This window comes from Schistocerca piceifrons, chromosome 1 (genome assembly GCF_021461385.2).
Source record: "Schistocerca piceifrons isolate TAMUIC-IGC-003096 chromosome 1, iqSchPice1.1, whole genome shotgun sequence".
Lineage (NCBI taxonomy): Eukaryota > Metazoa > Arthropoda > Insecta > Orthoptera > Acrididae > Schistocerca > Schistocerca piceifrons.
In genome coordinates, this window is record NC_060138.1 from 951,503,942 (window position 1) to 951,521,764 (window position 17,823).

General features: G+C 43.8%; 1 protein-coding gene across 1 annotated transcript in view; it reads left to right on the forward strand.

Moving 5' to 3' along the window:
• LOC124776755 (discoidin domain-containing receptor 2-like) overlaps positions 1 to 17,823 on the forward strand; it is a 198,800-nt gene that overhangs the window by 142,249 nt on the left and 38,728 nt on the right. The window contains exons 7-11 of the mRNA XM_047251888.1: positions 2,679 to 2,812; positions 7,920 to 8,127; positions 9,678 to 9,791; positions 13,963 to 14,093; positions 14,157 to 14,313. Coding sequence (XP_047107844.1) covers positions 2,679 to 2,812; positions 7,920 to 8,127; positions 9,678 to 9,791; positions 13,963 to 14,093; positions 14,157 to 14,313 — 744 coding nt within the window. The remainder of the gene's footprint in view (positions 1 to 2,678; positions 2,813 to 7,919; positions 8,128 to 9,677; positions 9,792 to 13,962; positions 14,094 to 14,156; positions 14,314 to 17,823) is intronic.

Sequence of the window (17,823 nt, forward strand, 5' to 3'; positions counted from 1 at the left end):
CCGCATTTTTTTTTCTCAGCCGAAAACAATGCTTCGAATGCGAAACGTTACGTACGTATTATTTGAAATCTCCTAAGTGAGCGCACCGAGTTTCCGTCACTTCCGACACATAGCGTAGCTGCAGGACAGTTTCAAAATGGCGCCAGTAGGTTATGTATATTACAATGTGCCGTCACAGAATTTTTCACTGCAGAGAAAAAGAAAACTTTAGGTAATATAAACGCTTGTGCACAGTCTATGGAACATCTGCTGTCGACAAAAGTACAGTTAGTCGATGGTTACGGAGGGTGAAGTCATAAGAAGGCAGTTCGGCGGAGTTCACGATTTTCAGCGGTCGGGGAGACCATTCACGGCTGTCACACCTGACACGTTGCCACGAGCAGATGTCGTCATTCGCGAGGACTGACGCATCACGACTCGGCAATAGGCGGTGCACCTGTCAGTCAGCAAAGGAAGTTCACACAGTTAAGCAGTAGCTCCGTCACCATGACAAGAATAGGTCCCGACAGGGCACACACATCCTTGCTTCGCGCTGGACGAAGGCCATAGAACGGAAAAATAGGGTTGGTAGCTGAAAACACCATTCTTTCGTGTGTGTAGTTCTCATTATGTTCAATAAGGAACTGTTGCAGGAAGAAAATGTGGTGCACTATTTTCTGGGCTATCCTCGTACATACAGCCGTGGGGAAACTGTCGTCTAGAAGATGTCGGGGGTAGGGCAACGACTTCTCTCCACAGCAGAGTCGTTCTTGGGTAGCTCAGTCAATGAATAGATTTCCGCGAAAGGCAAAGGTCCCGGATTCGAGTCCCAGATCGGCACACAGTTTTAATCTGCCAGGAATTTTCATTCTGGCTCAAGTCACCTTAACCCGAATCAAGTCATTTACGAGAAACGCCCACAAAATTTTATGAATGACGGGCTGCCTGAATTAAGTCGCTCCACGCTGTCAGTGCAGTCAACGCCCTGAAATGAGGCATAATTGGCCTATACGGACCGCACAACGCTCCTCCTGTCAGATAATGTCCAACTGTAGTATTTATTGTCCTCTGGAAGAAGTGTAGCTTAATCTGCCGGTGTGAAGTACCCTGCTAAAAATGACCACTGCACGCAGCTCTCTTCGCAGTCTTCACTCGGAAAGTGGTTGACATGGGCCGGCATCCACTGACAGCAATACATTACTATTTGGTTTGTAACCGACTGTCATTGCCAAGGCCTAACATTAGCACACAGGCCCTCCTGATTGGTATATTACGACGACCACTGCTCTTACGCCGTCTTACGTGCCTGAGTGTGTATCGCCATGCCTTATAAACATCTGTCACAGACCGCGCTGGTGTAGCAGCTTCATTCTCGGTGTGGTCATGGACATGTACAAATACAATATATCCTACCAGTCATTCTGTTACGTCTCCACTGTGCAGATTCCATACAAGCGATTGACACATACACACTTCATTGCCAAGACTTAAGGTGGGCAGAGAAGGATCATCTGTCCATCTGGTACCAGTGCTATACGATGTACAGCACTGCAAAGGAATCAGTGCCTAATATTCTCGCCGATCAGCTTATTACCCCTTTCAAAAAACGGTGTTAAGCTCCATTCTGATGGGTAATGCATGGGAAGGAAGGGAAACGTCCTCAGCGTACTACGTCACATTTACTTCCCAAGGCACTGCAGCCCTTGGTCGGGCCGCAATTACGAATACACCGAAACCGAAAATTATAAACGTCTGGTGTCGGCGGGGCACCCTGTGTTTCTATGCGCCTGTTTTCATTGTAATTATGTCAACAGATTAGGCAAAATTCCTTTTTTTGGGATGGGGGTGGGGGGGGGGATACATAGAAACTAAAATATATTTTTAACATGGGAAAACGATTTATTGCCTGGTACAAACCAAAAAATGGTGATCTGAGTGTTAAAACCCTGTAAATATGAGCATTTTACACTAGATGAAAGTGGAAGTGTACACATACGTTAAACGTACTGGATGACACGACAAACTAATGACTCAACAAAAATGGCATTAGTCGGTTAAAATAGTAAACGTTTTGCCTGTATTTCTTTTCATATAAACCTTGCCTTCTTCTGAATCGCTGTGCAAATTATGTGGGCCATTATCAATACCTAAATATTGTTAATATTGAATCTTTCATTTTTTATTACTTTCAGTCAATGAGTAGAGCACCATAAATTTTCAGGCATTTCATTCACATCCTGTTGGATCGTGAAAATCTCATTGTCACTTGTTAATTTATTGTAGTTATCAGACTTAAGAAGCTAGTTCTATAACAAGTGAGAACGCGTTCGCCGGGCTCATTGCTTCAGTGATCAAATCATAGCTCCAGGCCACGCAGATTCTGAGTTTCAGTACAATACAATGTTCTGTGAAAATTATTTATTATCTGCTTCGTTCAGACAACACGAGTCTCTGTGTACAGAGTCACAGACAGAGTATCAAACGGATGTAGGCCCCTCGGTCTCTTCCAGCCACTGCTCTGAATGTTTCCGGAAAGATGACACGAATGGTGTCAATGGTGAATTCCGAGCACTGAAATAAGGATTTTTGTTTTGCACCTTCTAAGTGTACTTTTGCTATGAATTGTTATTATGCGGTGTTGGTCGAAGCTCTACAGCTTCAGTTAGATAGCAAACAGTTTGGTTTTGTTGTTGCTCCAGGCTACGGTTGGGTTGGGTGGCGGAATGAAACACGCGCCGGCCAACCAGTCGAGATTATCTTCGAGTTCGACAAGGTGCGCGAGTTCACAGGCGTGCACATCTTCACCGACAACGAGTTCACCAGGAGCGCGGAGGTAAGAACATCGCATGTAGACTTACAGCACTTCTGATGAGAGGATACTGGTAAAATTGTTCAGGCTGCCACGGCCAGCTGTTAACAGTGTTGCCTACTGGGGCTCGATTCGGTATCCACGGGCAGTGGTCATTTAGAGGTTTCGCCATCGCAAATGGCTAGTGTTGCCAGACCCACCCTCCTCTGCTAGCTGCGAAACGGGGCACGCTGCCACAGCTTCTAACTGCTTGCCGCACAAATGCTGGAAGCCCTGATCGTTAGGTTTCTTGACCACAACACAGTCTGGATTCTCCCGCTAGAACCAACAACAGTTGCACATAACAATGGGAGAAGTACGTTTTAGAGACAAGGTAAAAGCCCTGGATCCTCACTCAGTATCAATGACGGATGGATCATACATAATGCTAGCCACTCGTGCTGGCGAAACGTCAGAAAAATCACCAAACCATTGTCGGTCGAAGAACCAGAGACGAGTGCTAATAGGCAACATGTTAGATGATATGAGTGTCTAGCTCATCAGTGTATTCTTGTTCTTCAAATTTAATTTCGTCATAGTGTATTTAGTGACATACGGAAACAACACTTCGATAGCTATGTAACAGTTCGATAAGCATGTTATTTTAACAACAGCACACAGTCTGGGATAGAAACCAATCTATCATACCATATATGTCTCATGATAAAAATTTTGCTTGAAAGTAACTGATTCATGCGAGCATGTTGCAAAAAGTTTCATTTAGAGTTTCAAGAGAAAATGTATTTACAAAAGACTCTACGTTCGACACTGTTGATGAGATACGAGTTTCTCAGTCAATGTAAAAATTTAGCATTATAACTATTTATCAACTAATATTGTGTAGTTTAATTATTTATTGTACTTGACATTGTAATTTTAACGTTAAAAACAACTTTGATGCACATCACTCTACGCAAGTGGAGTACATCTTTGCTTAAAACGTTTGGTTACCGAAGAACTAATGTGCCTTTCAGACAATAGTCGGTTGTTTCCTGAAGATGGCCCAATAAGCCGAAAGCTAAATTGAAACAAACAAAACTCAGTATAACAAAAACATTATACTTGTTATTAACCTTTAAAAATAAAGATACGAAGACTATTCGACTATTCACAAAATAACCGATTGGCCATTAAAAGCAAATGCCTGTAGCTTCACAGCACTTGTGTTGTTGGAGGAGGAGGCCGTCACGGTCACATTGCATCAATGCGCTGTCTGTCGCGTTCGTCAGTGTGCAAGTAGTAAGTGAATGTGTGTACCACCAATTGCGAGATACGTTCTACCATTTGTTTCCTGTAGAGAGAAGGAGTCAATACAACCGAAATTCATCGTCGATTGTGTCCTGTATATGGATTTGGGCTTATGAGTGATGTTATGAGGGCATTATGCAAGTGGCTGACGAAGACTTCCAGATGTGACTGACGTGCTTACGCAACAAGCTGACGCAGATAGGGCATGCGAGACGTCACTTGACGGTTTCCAAAAATTCTGAACACTTGTGTCAGGTGTTATTTAAGCAAAGGGGGGTTACATTACCGAGGGTCTTTTGCGCCGTGAGTACCAAAATGTCTAATCTATGTTCACAAAACTGAAAAAATGGGTTCGACCTTGACATTTCTTGAGCGCTACCATGAAGAGAGCAAGAAATTTCTGAAAAGAATCGTGACTGGGGATGAGACATAAATGCAGTACATGAACTCTGAAAGTAAGGAACCCTTTAAGCAGTGGATGCACCTTCGTTTTCTCAATAAACACAAAATATTGAAGCAGATGCTGTCAAACCGCATAATGATGGTTCCAGTTTCTTGGAATCCGATGGGATTTTGACAACAGATTGCATCAGAGTAGTGCTTGAGAATACTGTGACATAAATAGCTTTATTGATGGATTCGTACGAATATCCGATTGTCAATTCATAAACAAACGTCACGGGTTGATAACGAAAGGAATCGTTCTCCTCCATGACTACGCCTGAGCAGAACGAAGGAAAAACTTGGGCTTTCTGGCTGGGAGATTTTCGACATCCTCTATAGTCCGAAATGACACCAAGCGACTATCATCTCTTCCCGAAGATGAAGGCCTGGCTGCATACTAAACACTTGACAACCTTCTATGAGGTCAAGGATGCAGCCAACAACTGCCTAACCACCAAGCGGCATCGTATTTTGACGAAGGGGTAGAGAAGCTGATGTCACTGTACGGCAGATGCTGAAATTTTGATGGCGACTTTGTGGAGAAGTAATGTAAATTGCCAATACATTTTGCATATAAAATTTTTACCTATGCTTCCCTTTTTTAGTAGCTAATTGGAAGTTTATTTACCTTATGAACAACCTTCATAATTCAGGTTTGACCCTCATGTCATTTGATATCGCTGAAACAAATTTAATGAACTGATACAGTTATCACAATATATCAGGAGTTTTTTTTGTTTTTCTTCGTTCTGTTGTGCATCCTAATTTATTACAATGGCATCCAACTTTTTCTCCTGCAATGTTGTCTTCTATGTTTATAGATTTTACTCTCTGAATAAAATCTTCCTTCTCGATTATGCTGAGCATCACAGGTGACGCTAACGCTAATGATTAATAAAAACCACATCAAGTGTATTATTATGCATTTATTGTGTTACGACGGTTTTGTCCGTTGAACAGCTTCAGGTTGCGCAACTCGGCAATCTGGAGATGTGGAACGAACGAAACCGCTCACAACGCAATTAATGTCTAGTATTACACCTGAGACGATTTTTTATTAATCATTAAAAATCTTACTTGTAACAGAGATGCTTAACTGAAGACCACATTGCTTCTTGAATTAGCATAACATATCTGCTACTTGATAACCATGAGCTGACGTCTGAATTACGTTTGAGTACTCGATGTCTCTAGGGACTATTATTTTTTTTTTTTTTTTTGACAGATGTAGCACTTAATACTTACGACTGCAGTTGACGACCCCCTTAATACATCGCTGCTGGTTTTAGTCGAGTATGAACACATTCACTCTGCGCTGTGTATTCTAACAAATTTTGTGTTAGTTTTGGCACGTTGTTCTTACTCAGCGCTAAGAAGACGCCGAAAACTCACAGTGGTCTCTTGGCTTTATCTTAGCGAAGTGCCTTACCAGTGGCTTCCATCAGATTAGGTGTGCAACTGTGCAAACAATTGTTACAGAGCGTCTTAATCCAGCACACGCCACTACAAGAGCACGTCACGTGCCATCGAGCAGTCCTCGTCACAAGATACTCCAGGCGTGGTTACTGCACGCTCTGAGACGACCTGCTCCATTTCACAGAACGTGACGTGCTCTCACCATGATTCGCGAACGCAGCGCGCTCTAGTGGCAGTTCTCGGCTGCAACCGGCGCTTAATATAATGCCATTAATTTTTAGCAATTGTCGAAGAAGGTCGGAGAAAATTCTCGAAGATGATTCTAGAGTCATCAGTGTCTTGAATAGCACACTGCTGGTCCAGTGCACATAATTTTGTACAACTATCTGAGATACGTACTAGTAGAAATTAGTTAATCAATTTCATTTCGGTTTTAAATTGCGAACATTTCCCCTCCAAGTACAGTGTCTAATGTCAGTCAGCGCACGCATGATCTCCATGGATGTACCGACTACAACTACGGTTCTAGGCGCTACAGTCTGGAACCGCGCGACCGTTACGGTCGCGGGTTCGAATCCTGTCTCAGGCATGGATGTGTGTGATGTCCGTACATTAGTTAGGCTTAAGTAGTTCTAAGTTCTAGGGGACTAATGACCTCAGAAGTTAAGTCCCATAGTGCTCAGAGCCATTTGAAGTACTATCACTCTCAATAACGTTCTTTATTTAAAGGTTTCAACAACTAGATTCATTTCGTAATTTTGAACATTATTTTGTAATAAAGTAAAGTAATAAGAACGACGCAGAATGTTTTAGTACACAAAAGGTAAAAAGAATTATGAATATAGCTAGACGAGATCCTGTTGCATTTCTCTTAACACTTCACTATGCTTTCATCTATGCTATCTGGCTTACACCATGTAGAAGCTCTGTCAACAAATGTCATTATTGGATATTTAGTTTTCACAAACTGAAACGATATACTTTCATGGCACACCAATTATAGTACTAAAAGTACCAAATACGGAAAGCCTTTAACAGCAGATATGTAGTTTCCTATCATTTTGTTATAACAGCTCCTACCTAAAACGACGCTTTTTGAGGGATCCTCAGTGTGCTGATGCTTTGAAACAATTAATATTCATAGCACGTAGTCTAGTCTATAATAAAAAACAACACCAAATACAAAGTCTAACTCCATATAATATGGCGTCTCTTAAGTTCTAATTGTGACGTTATACCTTTCTTCTCCCCGAGATAAAAATCTGACGTGCAAAATTGTTCAATTTACTCCTCGCAATTTAGTTACCAGGTCTTCGTTCACTTACGATTCCACGCCCCTTGAGCCGGCGGCTTTAGGCCATGTAACTGCACATCGAAAATCCCTGGAACACAGGATGGTGACCAAGATAAAAAAAAAGTGGTTCAAATGGCTCTGAGCACTATGGGACTTAACTTCTGAGGTCATCGATCCCCCAGAACTTAGAACTACTTAAGCTTAACTAACCTGCCCGAGGCAGGATCCGAACATGCATGCATAGCGGTCGCGGTGACCAAGAGCAAACAGTAAATACTACTTGCTCTCCTCCCTTTGGCCGTGAAACATATCCTGATTATAGAAATTCCTTTTACCCTTGCAATCCTAAACTGCCTAAGGTTTGTCGCTATTATCCCTCGGCATTGGAAGCGTGTACCAGCAAGTTTTTGTATGGAATTTACGTTACTGGTGTACTTACACAAAAGGTTAGAAATTCCTTACGTATTTCAAAAAGTAGGAGCGTTCATTTCAGTTGTAGCACATCCTCAATATCTGTGAGGCGCACGCCCAGTGTGATGCAGTAAGCAAGAGGTGCGCACTTCCTGTAGTAGTGAAGCGTGGTAACAAAGCCAGCATTGTTAGCAGTCCACCGACGTGGGCCGTCGGGCCAGAGGCAAGGCAGCGGGGTTGTTAATGAGCAGCGTAGCTGATGAGGGGCCGCTCGCACAGGTGTTCGCCGAGGCGCGCCTGCTCTTCAGTGTGACCGGAAGGGAGTTCCCGGGGGAGCCCATCTCGTTCGTCTACGTGGCCGACCACATCTTCGAGACCCCGCGCAACGTCTCCATCAAGCTGCACCACCGCATCGGACGCTTCGTCAAGCTGCTGCTCTTCCACGCCAGCGAGTGGATCAGAATCAGCGAGGTCACCTTCGACTCAGGTGAGCATCTGCTCCGCAAACAGGTACATAATATCGCACTGTGTTCAACCTGTTCATGCAGACCACAAAATTTTAATGTTTCTTTGTTTACCCATAAAAGTATTTCGGTACATTTGTGCCACCTTCAGTGGGTTTTTGGTTTATTAACGTCTTAATTACGAATAGGGCCTTCTTTGACCAGTCGGGCTCTACAAAGCCTAATCAACCAACAATTAAGATGTCCGTAAAATGCGGACTAACTGTGGGTCCAGATACGCTGAAACATCTTTGGGCATGGAAAGGATTACAATACGGATTCTGTGGTTTCCATAAATAAGCAGAACCTTTTCCTATAACTTTTCCTGCAAATACGGCTGTCATGGAGTTTTAAAAAAGTAATGGCTCATTAGCTAAAGAAATAATTCATCACTCTATTTCCTTCACGTCTAATTTCTAAGAAGACCGTGGTTGTTTTGCAATCCAGTGGGGGAGGGGGGGGGGGGAGGGCGGAGGGAGCACATCACTGAGTTTCTTTCTTTCCCTTTTAAACACAAATCACTTTTTCCAAGTTCGTAAATTTATTTAAGATTTTATAAAAACTGATAGCAACTACTAAATTGATGACATTTGTCTTTACCACATTTTATTGTTCCTTGACATTACCGATTTGGAAAATTTGTTCATCATCAGATTCCTGTATTATATTTAAAGGTCGAACTGTTAATCACCTATTTAGTGAGTGATAAAATTCGAGATTACAGAAGAAAATGGAACGAACATCAACAAAGAATGAAGAGTGAGAGACTTCCCTTAAAGGCAAGAAATTATAAGTGCCATGGGAGAAGAGACAGAAGAAGTCCCCTACAGAGATGGGTACCGTAACAGGCAGTTCCTGCCTAATACCTGAATAGAAGATGAAGATGAAGTGAATGTCATGGTGCCCTGTAGTGAAAATAAATCAGACTGAAACGTGAGGTAGCTTGGAAGTCAACATGGAGATGAACAAAACTTTCGAAACCGATAACTGCAAGACACAGTAAAATAAGCGGAAGAAAAGTTTTGTTTTTTGTTGTCTCAGTTTATCAGGGATGATAACACGTGTTAAACAACATGAATGAAACACCAAAATTTAACTGCAACTATGTTATCTATGACTATCATTGTTATTTCTTTTTTTGATGCAGGCAACCGATGCAAAATGTCACTGGCTACAGATGTTGAGGGATCGGAATAGAACTATCGTGCAGCACACAGGTGTAGTCAGAATACTGCTGCACCACTCCACTGCAGTACGAGAGATTGGTTCTGGTTTTAATCCCTTTTCAGTGTCCAAACAGACCTACGCTATCAGTCTTCGATGGCTCACTTGAAGACGATTGCCAAGTGCCGAGTCGATATATTGTGTGATGAATTAAACGACGACCGGCTGCAACCCAGAAATTTGTTTGAACATTAACTTCGCAGGGAAAAAAATTTTAGAGTTCACATCAGACCCCTGCCATGCCCCTTCGCTACTCAGTGGTAATTAAAGACACAAAATCATCAATGTTAATTGCCTATCTCTCTTACAGATGTCGCCCACGGTAATTTTACCGACAACGACCTGGGCACGTCGCTTGTCCATCCCGTTCTTGCTGGCTCGACGGAGAAACCGAAAACCAAACCAAGTTCCAGTGAACTTCCTGGTAAGTACCTGGAATATCATTTTCTCAGAAATATATGCTTAATGAAGTTCAATTCATATTAAGTTACGTAAGACAGTAGCTCTTTTTGAGGAGTGTATTAATTTTTGACTCTTCGGTATCCGAGAACAGGTTTCCCATGTTAGCCAGTTGTCTGTGAACTAAGATTCTGTCCATTTCTCCTAAATTCTCTTCGCTTTTTCTATTACTGTTTTGAAACTTTCATTTCTATCTTTTTCCTGTATTTACACCATTCAGGTAAATTTAGACTGTCAATGATGTACATCACACAAGTGAAGGAAACCTCACTTCATAAATTTTACTATTGTGCAACTGTTTGTAACTGCATCACTGCACTCTGTTGCTTTAAGAACCTAGCTAATTAAGTGATTTTAGGGATGCTCATTATTATAACTATAGAGGAGACCACTTCTGTCTATTCTACACCAACGAAAATACGGCTATGAATCTATGTAAAAAATTAGTAGACATGTGTTGAAATCTGAGTCTCACTGAGAGATGAAATTCTTCTAGTTGCCAGAACCTCTACACTTTGTGAGAAATAAAAAGATGATTCGTAAAATGAGAAAAAGAAATTGTTGCCATTTTACTCGTTAATATGGCACTCGAGATACAACTACATCAGGAAGTCTTTATTTTGATATCACTGATCACAATTAGGTCTAGGCTCTCAGATGCTATCATCACTGATAGTGTATCGCAGGCGTTTAGCTAAAGAAAACTTGAGATATATATGATCCCCAATCTTTCTGCGGTATGTAAGCTGCATTGACAGCTGAATTCTCCTTCATGACACTGGAGTGCTTGCGATGCCTGTGTTCGTGATCTAACGCGACACACAATCTTGTATCGTTGACTGTTGTGCGCCCTAAAACACTAATCATCATCATCATTGTATCGTTGTGCAGTTAAGGGACAGCTCTCACAGTATCTAAAAACATGTATGAAGCACCAATCAGCCATTTCCTCTGCACTGAGACGTTCTTATAGTGGCTGCCTCATCTCATTTACGTACCAGTAAAATATTAGTAAATCAAATGAACTGATCGTATAGCATTTTTGGGCCTGTAGATCAACCTCTAGGGTTGTTCGGCTGCGTAGTGTAAGTACCTTTATTTGATTCCATTTCGGCAGCTTGTGCGTCGATGATGAGCACAACACAACACCCAGACCCTGAGAGGATTATATAGCTGCCCGGTCGGCAGAGCATGGATGTGTGTGATGTCCTTAGGTTAGTTAGGTTTCAGTAGTTCTAAGTTCTAGGGGACTGATGACCACAGATGTTAAGTCCCATACTGCTCAGAGCCATTTATTTTTGCTATCAGTTTCGGCGTTGCACTACGTCATCTTCAAGCTCCTGTGTAAAGACAACAATAATAGCAGTGTAAACTACATAACAAAACGCGTGGTGTAAAATTTAAGAAATCGAGTTATATACAGTAGTCTACTGAACACATAAGGTCTGAGTTGCTTATCGTCCACGTTTTACTTCGATAAAATGCTGCACTCTATATAAGTACCTTCAGGCAAGACTTTCTAACACTGAAATTTATACTCGATGGTAACAAATTCCTCTTTTTCAGAAACTCTTTTCTTGCTGTTGGTAGTCGGCAGTTTATTTCCTGTCTTCTTCACCCGACCTCACTTATTTTGCTGCTCAAATAGCAAAACCCAACCTTCAGCATCACCTGATTCAGTTCACATTCATTCCGTTGCCCTTGCTTTACTTTTGTTGATGTTCATCGTATAACCCGTTACCAAGACGCTGTGTTTCATTTAACTGGTCTCTGAAGTATTTTGCCGTCTCTGACAGAATTACAATGTCATCCGCAAACCGCAAAGTTTTTATTTCTTCCCCCTTAATTTTAGCTCCTACTTCATTTTTTTTTTCTTTTACTGTTTGCCATTGTAGAAATGAGCATCATTGAGGGAGAGGCTACAAGCATCACACCATTGTCCGTTATTGCTACCCTTTCACGCCCTTTGATTTAACTGCAGTCTCGTTTCTGTACGAGTAGTAGAGAAATTTTGGTACCTGTATTTTGCCTCATTTATTTCAAACACTGTCAAAAGCTTTCGCTAAATCTATAACGCTGTATCTGTGGGTTTATCTTTCTTCAGTGTAAGATTAGTCGTACGTTCGGCATGGCCTCGTCTGTTCGTATAAGGTGTGCCCTATTAAAAAGGAGACCTTCGCTCTAGTGGCGTTGAATGTAATCCCAGTGGTCGAATGTTTTTACTGAGAGATGATGTCGTAGTATTTCCAGTTGCACAAGCTGAGTTAAGGACTTTGTAGCAATTTCTTCATTTCTGGAGAGTTTTTCCCGCAGTTTTTTGTATGATGGATTCCCCCTGATCAGCTCAAAGAGCAGTTGTCCAGTTTCTTCGCGCAGAAGGGTATCGTTGTTCCAAACTCATCGCAAGATCAAAGAGGTTTGCGGAGAGCAGTGAGTCTCACGTTGCACAATATTCCGTTGGTGGTAGCATTATGAGGCAGGATGTATGGCCAACAAGACCATAGACCTTCCTGAAAAATTTCTATGGGAGATCTCGGAACATTCTCCTTAGAGCCCCGATATCTCCATGCGACTCGCTTACCTTCGGCCCCTTATAACAACCAGTGAATGGTCAGAGATTCATTTGTTACAAGGGAGTGCAGGATACCGTGGAAAACCGTATCCGCTCCGCGGAAACCATCCACTCCTTTCCTATGCGCTGGGATCAGTGGATTAATATCAGTGGCAATTACGTGTAATTGTATTCTTCCACATGCAGTCACATCAGTGTGACCGTCACCTTTGTTCGACATCAACATGCAACCTCCAGTCACAGATGGCAGGTGGGGACACTAGCAGTGGAGAGTATAGAAAACGTATCCTGGGGACGGGGAGAAGGGGAACGTGGAAAACAGTGCCGTCGTTATCATAATGCTATGATGCTATGATGGTATGTGCGGGCGAGTAGACGTGCAAGTGCTGAGCAAATGACCACCCACATGCGCCAAGGGGCTACCGACAATCCTGAGTGAGCGTTGCTGTGTATCTGCCTCCGCAGCAGGCGACAAGTTCGTGTACCCATGCTAACAGCCAGCAGGGGTGGTCGAGCGGTTCTAGGAGCTACAGTCTGGAACCGCGCGACCGCTACGGTCGCAGTTTCGAATCCTGCCTCGGGAATAGGTGTGCGTGATGTCCTTAGGTTAGTTAGGTTTAAATAGTTCTAAGTTCTAGGGGACGGATGACCTCAGAAGTTAAGTCCCATAGTGCTCAGAGCCATTTTGAACCATGCTAACCGCTGTTCGGTGATTAACACTAGAAACTCAACGCCAATATCGAAACTCGACGTCCACTGAGTGGAGACAGGTGGCCTTTTCAGACGCACATTTTACGTGTCAATCGGACTGATAGACGTTTGTGTGTATGGCGTGAAACATCTGAAAGCAAACACTCTGCAACGATGTGGGAGCGTTATGGTCTTCGGAATGTCTTCCAGGCTTTTCATAGGCGATCCCGTTATTCTCGAGGGTCCAATGGATCAACACGAGTATGCACGTATCCTTGGGGAACATGTCCACCTCTACGTGCAGTCTGTTCTCCCTCGGCACTTTGGTGTCTACGGGAAGGACAATGAAACGTGTCACACAAGTCGCAATGTACGTGCGTCGCCCGAAGAGCACAAGGATGGGTTTCCTTTACTCCCCTGGCCACCATCGTACCAAGATTTAAACCCATCAAGAACATGTGGCACTAACTCGATCGGTTTGTTTGTGCCATGGATCCTCAATCGAGAAGCCACGGCACTGGTGTCTGCATGGCTCCACACCCCTGTCTGTAGCTTCAGGAATCCCATTGTCTCTCTTGTTGCTCATCTCGCACCGGTACGCGCTGATAAATGTGGTTACTCAGACTTTTGGCACGTGGTTCCTTAAATGTGACTGGTGAGTGGGTAATATTGTTATTGAAGTTTCCTTACAGGTAACCTTTTCATCTGGGCACACCTGGTGCGCATACTGTTCTTCCCTGGGGTTGGTCTTCAGCAGTTTCTTCCATAGGCAACGAGAAACATCCCTGACAGTGGCTTGAAACGCAGCGCGTTGCGCGACGCTCAGATGAAGCAGTAGCTCGTCCTTTTACACGAGGTGTGGCGCTGTCGGCAGTGACGACCGCGCGCGAGGAGCCGACCAGCTACCTGGCGGCGGTGGTAGGCGTGCTGTCGGCCGTGGCGCTGCTACTGGCAGCGCTGGTGTACGTGGCCGTGGCGCGCCACCGCCGCCGCAAGGCCTTCCCGTCGCCGCTGCCCTGCAAGGTGTCAGCCGCGGCGGGCGCCGGCGCCGGCTCTGCCGCCGACGAGGCGGCGGCGTTCCGCGGCGACGCGGTCCGCGACTGCGAGGCGCTGCGCGGCACGCTGGACCCGCTGCTGCGGCCAGCGCACCGCGACTTCCAGGACTACCAGGAGCCCTTCTACAGTTACAGCAGCGTCATCGACAAGTGCCTCGCCACGCAGTCTGGTAAGCGAGCCGCTGGGGATCGCGTGTCCGCCTCGCTCCAATTTCACCTCATTCCCACTGCTGTCCATCTCGTCCCGCAGCTGCAATTCACCTCCCAGAAGTATAGTATTTCCTCACCCTCGTCGTACAGGCGTCGAGGGAGCTGGGAAGTAGCTCGGAAGTGAATGACGTAATACGGGATACTGGTTGTTTCAGTTGTAGTAGTATTCGTTCGGGCTTTCTGACACACACACACACACACACACACACACACACACACACACGCACACACACACACACACACGTATACAGGGTGTTACAAAAAGGTACGGCCAGACTTACAGGAAACATTCCTCACACACAAATAAAGAAAAGATGTTATGTGGACATGTGTCCGCAAACGCTTGATTTCCATGTTAGAGCTCATTTTAGTTTCGTCCACCTACGCTCAATGGAGCACGTTATCATGATTTCATACAGGATACTCTACCTGTGCTGCTAGAACATGTGCCTTTGCAAGTACGACACAACATGTGGTTCGTGCACGATGGAGCTCCTGCACATTTCAGTCGAAGTGTTCGTACGCATCTCAACAACAGATTCGGTGACCGATGGATTGTTAGAGGCGGACCAATTCCATGGCCTCCACTCTCTCCTGACCTCAACCCTCTTGACTTTCATTTATGGGAGCATTTGAAAGCTCTTGTCTACGCAACCTTGCTACCAAATGTAGAGACTCTTCGTGCTCGTATTGTGGACGGCTGTAATGCAATACGCCATTCTCCAGGACTGCATCAGCGCATCAGGGATTCCATGCGACGGAGGGTGGATACATGTATCCTCGCTAACGGAGGACCTTTTAAACATTTCCTGTAACAAAGTGTTTGAAGTCACGCTGGTACGTTCTGTTGCTGTGTGTTTCCATTCCATCATTAATGTGATTTGAAGAGAAGTAATAAAATGAGCTCTAACATGGAAAGTAAGCGTTTCCGGACACATGTCCACATAACATGTTTTCTTTCTTTGTGTGTGAGGAATGTTTCCTGAAAGTTTGGCCGTACCTTTTTGTAACACCCTGTATATGTATATAAGAGAGAGAGAGAGAGAGAGAGAGAGAGAGAGAGAGAGAGAGGGAGAGAGAGAGAAATCGAGAGAGAATTAGACAAGAAACAGTGCCCACTGCGTAATAAAGGTTGTCTAATTAAAGTGCAGCTACTCACAGAGGTCCACTGCGTGCTGTAAATACCGTATAGCAGCGAAACTTGGTAGATATGGTGTAAGTGGGCTGTTTAGGTTTTTATGTTGGTAACGCCACGTAGCGCTCTGCATCAAAATTACTGACGGCAGTCTGTGGCTGGTTGTTGGAATATTCGCTTTTGTAGTGCTGGGCAGTTGGATGTGAAGAGCGCGTAGCATTGGGTAGTTGGAGGTGAACCGCCAACAGTGGTGGATGTGGGGAGAGATATGCCAGAGTTTTGACAGGACGACCTGGACGTGTATCCGCCAGAAAAAGGAAATTTGTAAACATGGATGTCATGAATTTCTCATGAGTTGATAGATAGATATATGATGAATTTTGAACGTTATTAAGGTAAATACATTGTTTATTCTCTATCAAAATCTTTCATTTGCTAACTATGCCTATCAGTAGTTACTGCCTTCATTAGCTAGAATCTTTTATTTAGCTGGCAGTATTGGCGCTCGCAGTATTGCAGTAGTTCGAGTAACGAAGATTTTTGTGAGGTAAGTGATTCATGAAATGTATAGGTTATTGTTAGGGCTATTCTTTGGTAGGGATTATTGGAAGTCAGATTGCGTTGCCCTAAATATATTGTGTGTCAGTTTAGTGATGATCAGAATGAGTAAAGAGAGAAATGTCTGAGTACGTTGAGGTTTACTCAGCAGTTTCTGTATCAAATAACGTAAGAGTTTTATCAGCACCGTCATATTTAATTTTTTCTAAGGGGAGACTTCAATGCTAATGCGTTAGGGCAGGACCGATTTAGGGTAGAAAAGATTTGTTCCAGTTTTGGCCATCAGGTGCAAATCTGACGCTGTGAATGCGAGGAAGTCATTCCACGTGTAATGGACTGGGAACAGGACGTGTGCAGAAAAGGTCAAACAAATGAGAAAGGCATAAGCTGATTTTCTTACTAACCGTTATGGTTCGTCAAAAGACGGCGTGGTTTTCACACCATTATGCAAACAGTGTACAGCGCCGGATTTGCACCTGGTGGCCGAAAGTGGAACTTGTTTTGTTCCAGTGTAAATCGGTCCCGAGTCAACTCATCAGCGTCTCTATCATAACGTTTCGCTACTATAAAATAATTACAGCGCGCACTAGACCTCCGTGAGCAGCTGCACTTTCATTGTAACCATCCGATACTAGTTAGTCACGACCAGTGTTGAACGTTGAACTCCATTGTCAAGTGAAAATGACAACTCTTGCTGCAATGTAGGAGCAGTTGAACTTTATCACTATTTATTTACAATACATACAAAAAAACTGGTTCCCGAAGTTTTATTGCTCTGCAGTCACCAGCATTGTATATAGCCAATTGCCAGCGATGCGGAAATCGTAGGATGCCCGTAGCAGCGACAGTTGCGTTTATAGTGCGACTGGAGCGACCCGTTGCTCAATGAATGTCTGTAACTGTTGTGAAGTCAATGCCATGAAGTGCTACCTTCAAATTAGGAGTCATATTGTAGCTACAAGAACGTACTTCCTGAGTGTGCGGTGGGTGGTGAAACACTTCCCAGCACTACCGATCGAACAAATTAGCCACAACTTGTGCCATATGCGCCCGAGCGTTTTTGCTACAAAATGATGGGAGGATCCTGCAGAAGGTATCGCCCTTTATTTCTCTTAGCTGTTCATTTTCTTAACACGGCCTGCGAAAAGTCTTCCTTCAGACTTTAATGATTCCTAAATTGAAGGGAAACTGTTACAGAGATTCGTTTGTAATACACCGCTTCACTCGCACTGCCGAAGCCGCTAACGGTATCCTATGACTTCATCATGGCTGGAAACATGTTATGCACAATGCCAGTGACTACTTTGAAGGTGAGTAAAACCTTGAAACATGTATCTATTTTGTTTAGGTTCTAAATAAATAGTTGCCGCCCTTAAAGTTCCAACCCTATGAATCATTTTAGCGAGGATATGATCTGAAAATGGAGAAATCCTCTGACATAGAAACTTTGACTGAGAGCATATTATTATGGCCCGGCACCTGCGAAAGAGCATATCGAAAACGGCGAACTGGTCGGCTGTCGCATGCTACGGCCGTCAGCGTCTGTAGAAAGCACAAGTGTGCAGTGTCTGTATTTTGCACCGTCATTAATATGTAGTCTCCTTCAGACATGCACACAGGTCAGGAGGACATTGCATACTACAATAAGACACTAAAATAAAAAAACGTTGTACAGTTGTATTTCATGCCAAGAGTAGCCAGAAAGTCCATACTAGGGATGTCCCTCCCGGTGCAGGAATCACAGAAAGTGTGCAAGCAACAAAGGACGATAAGAGGC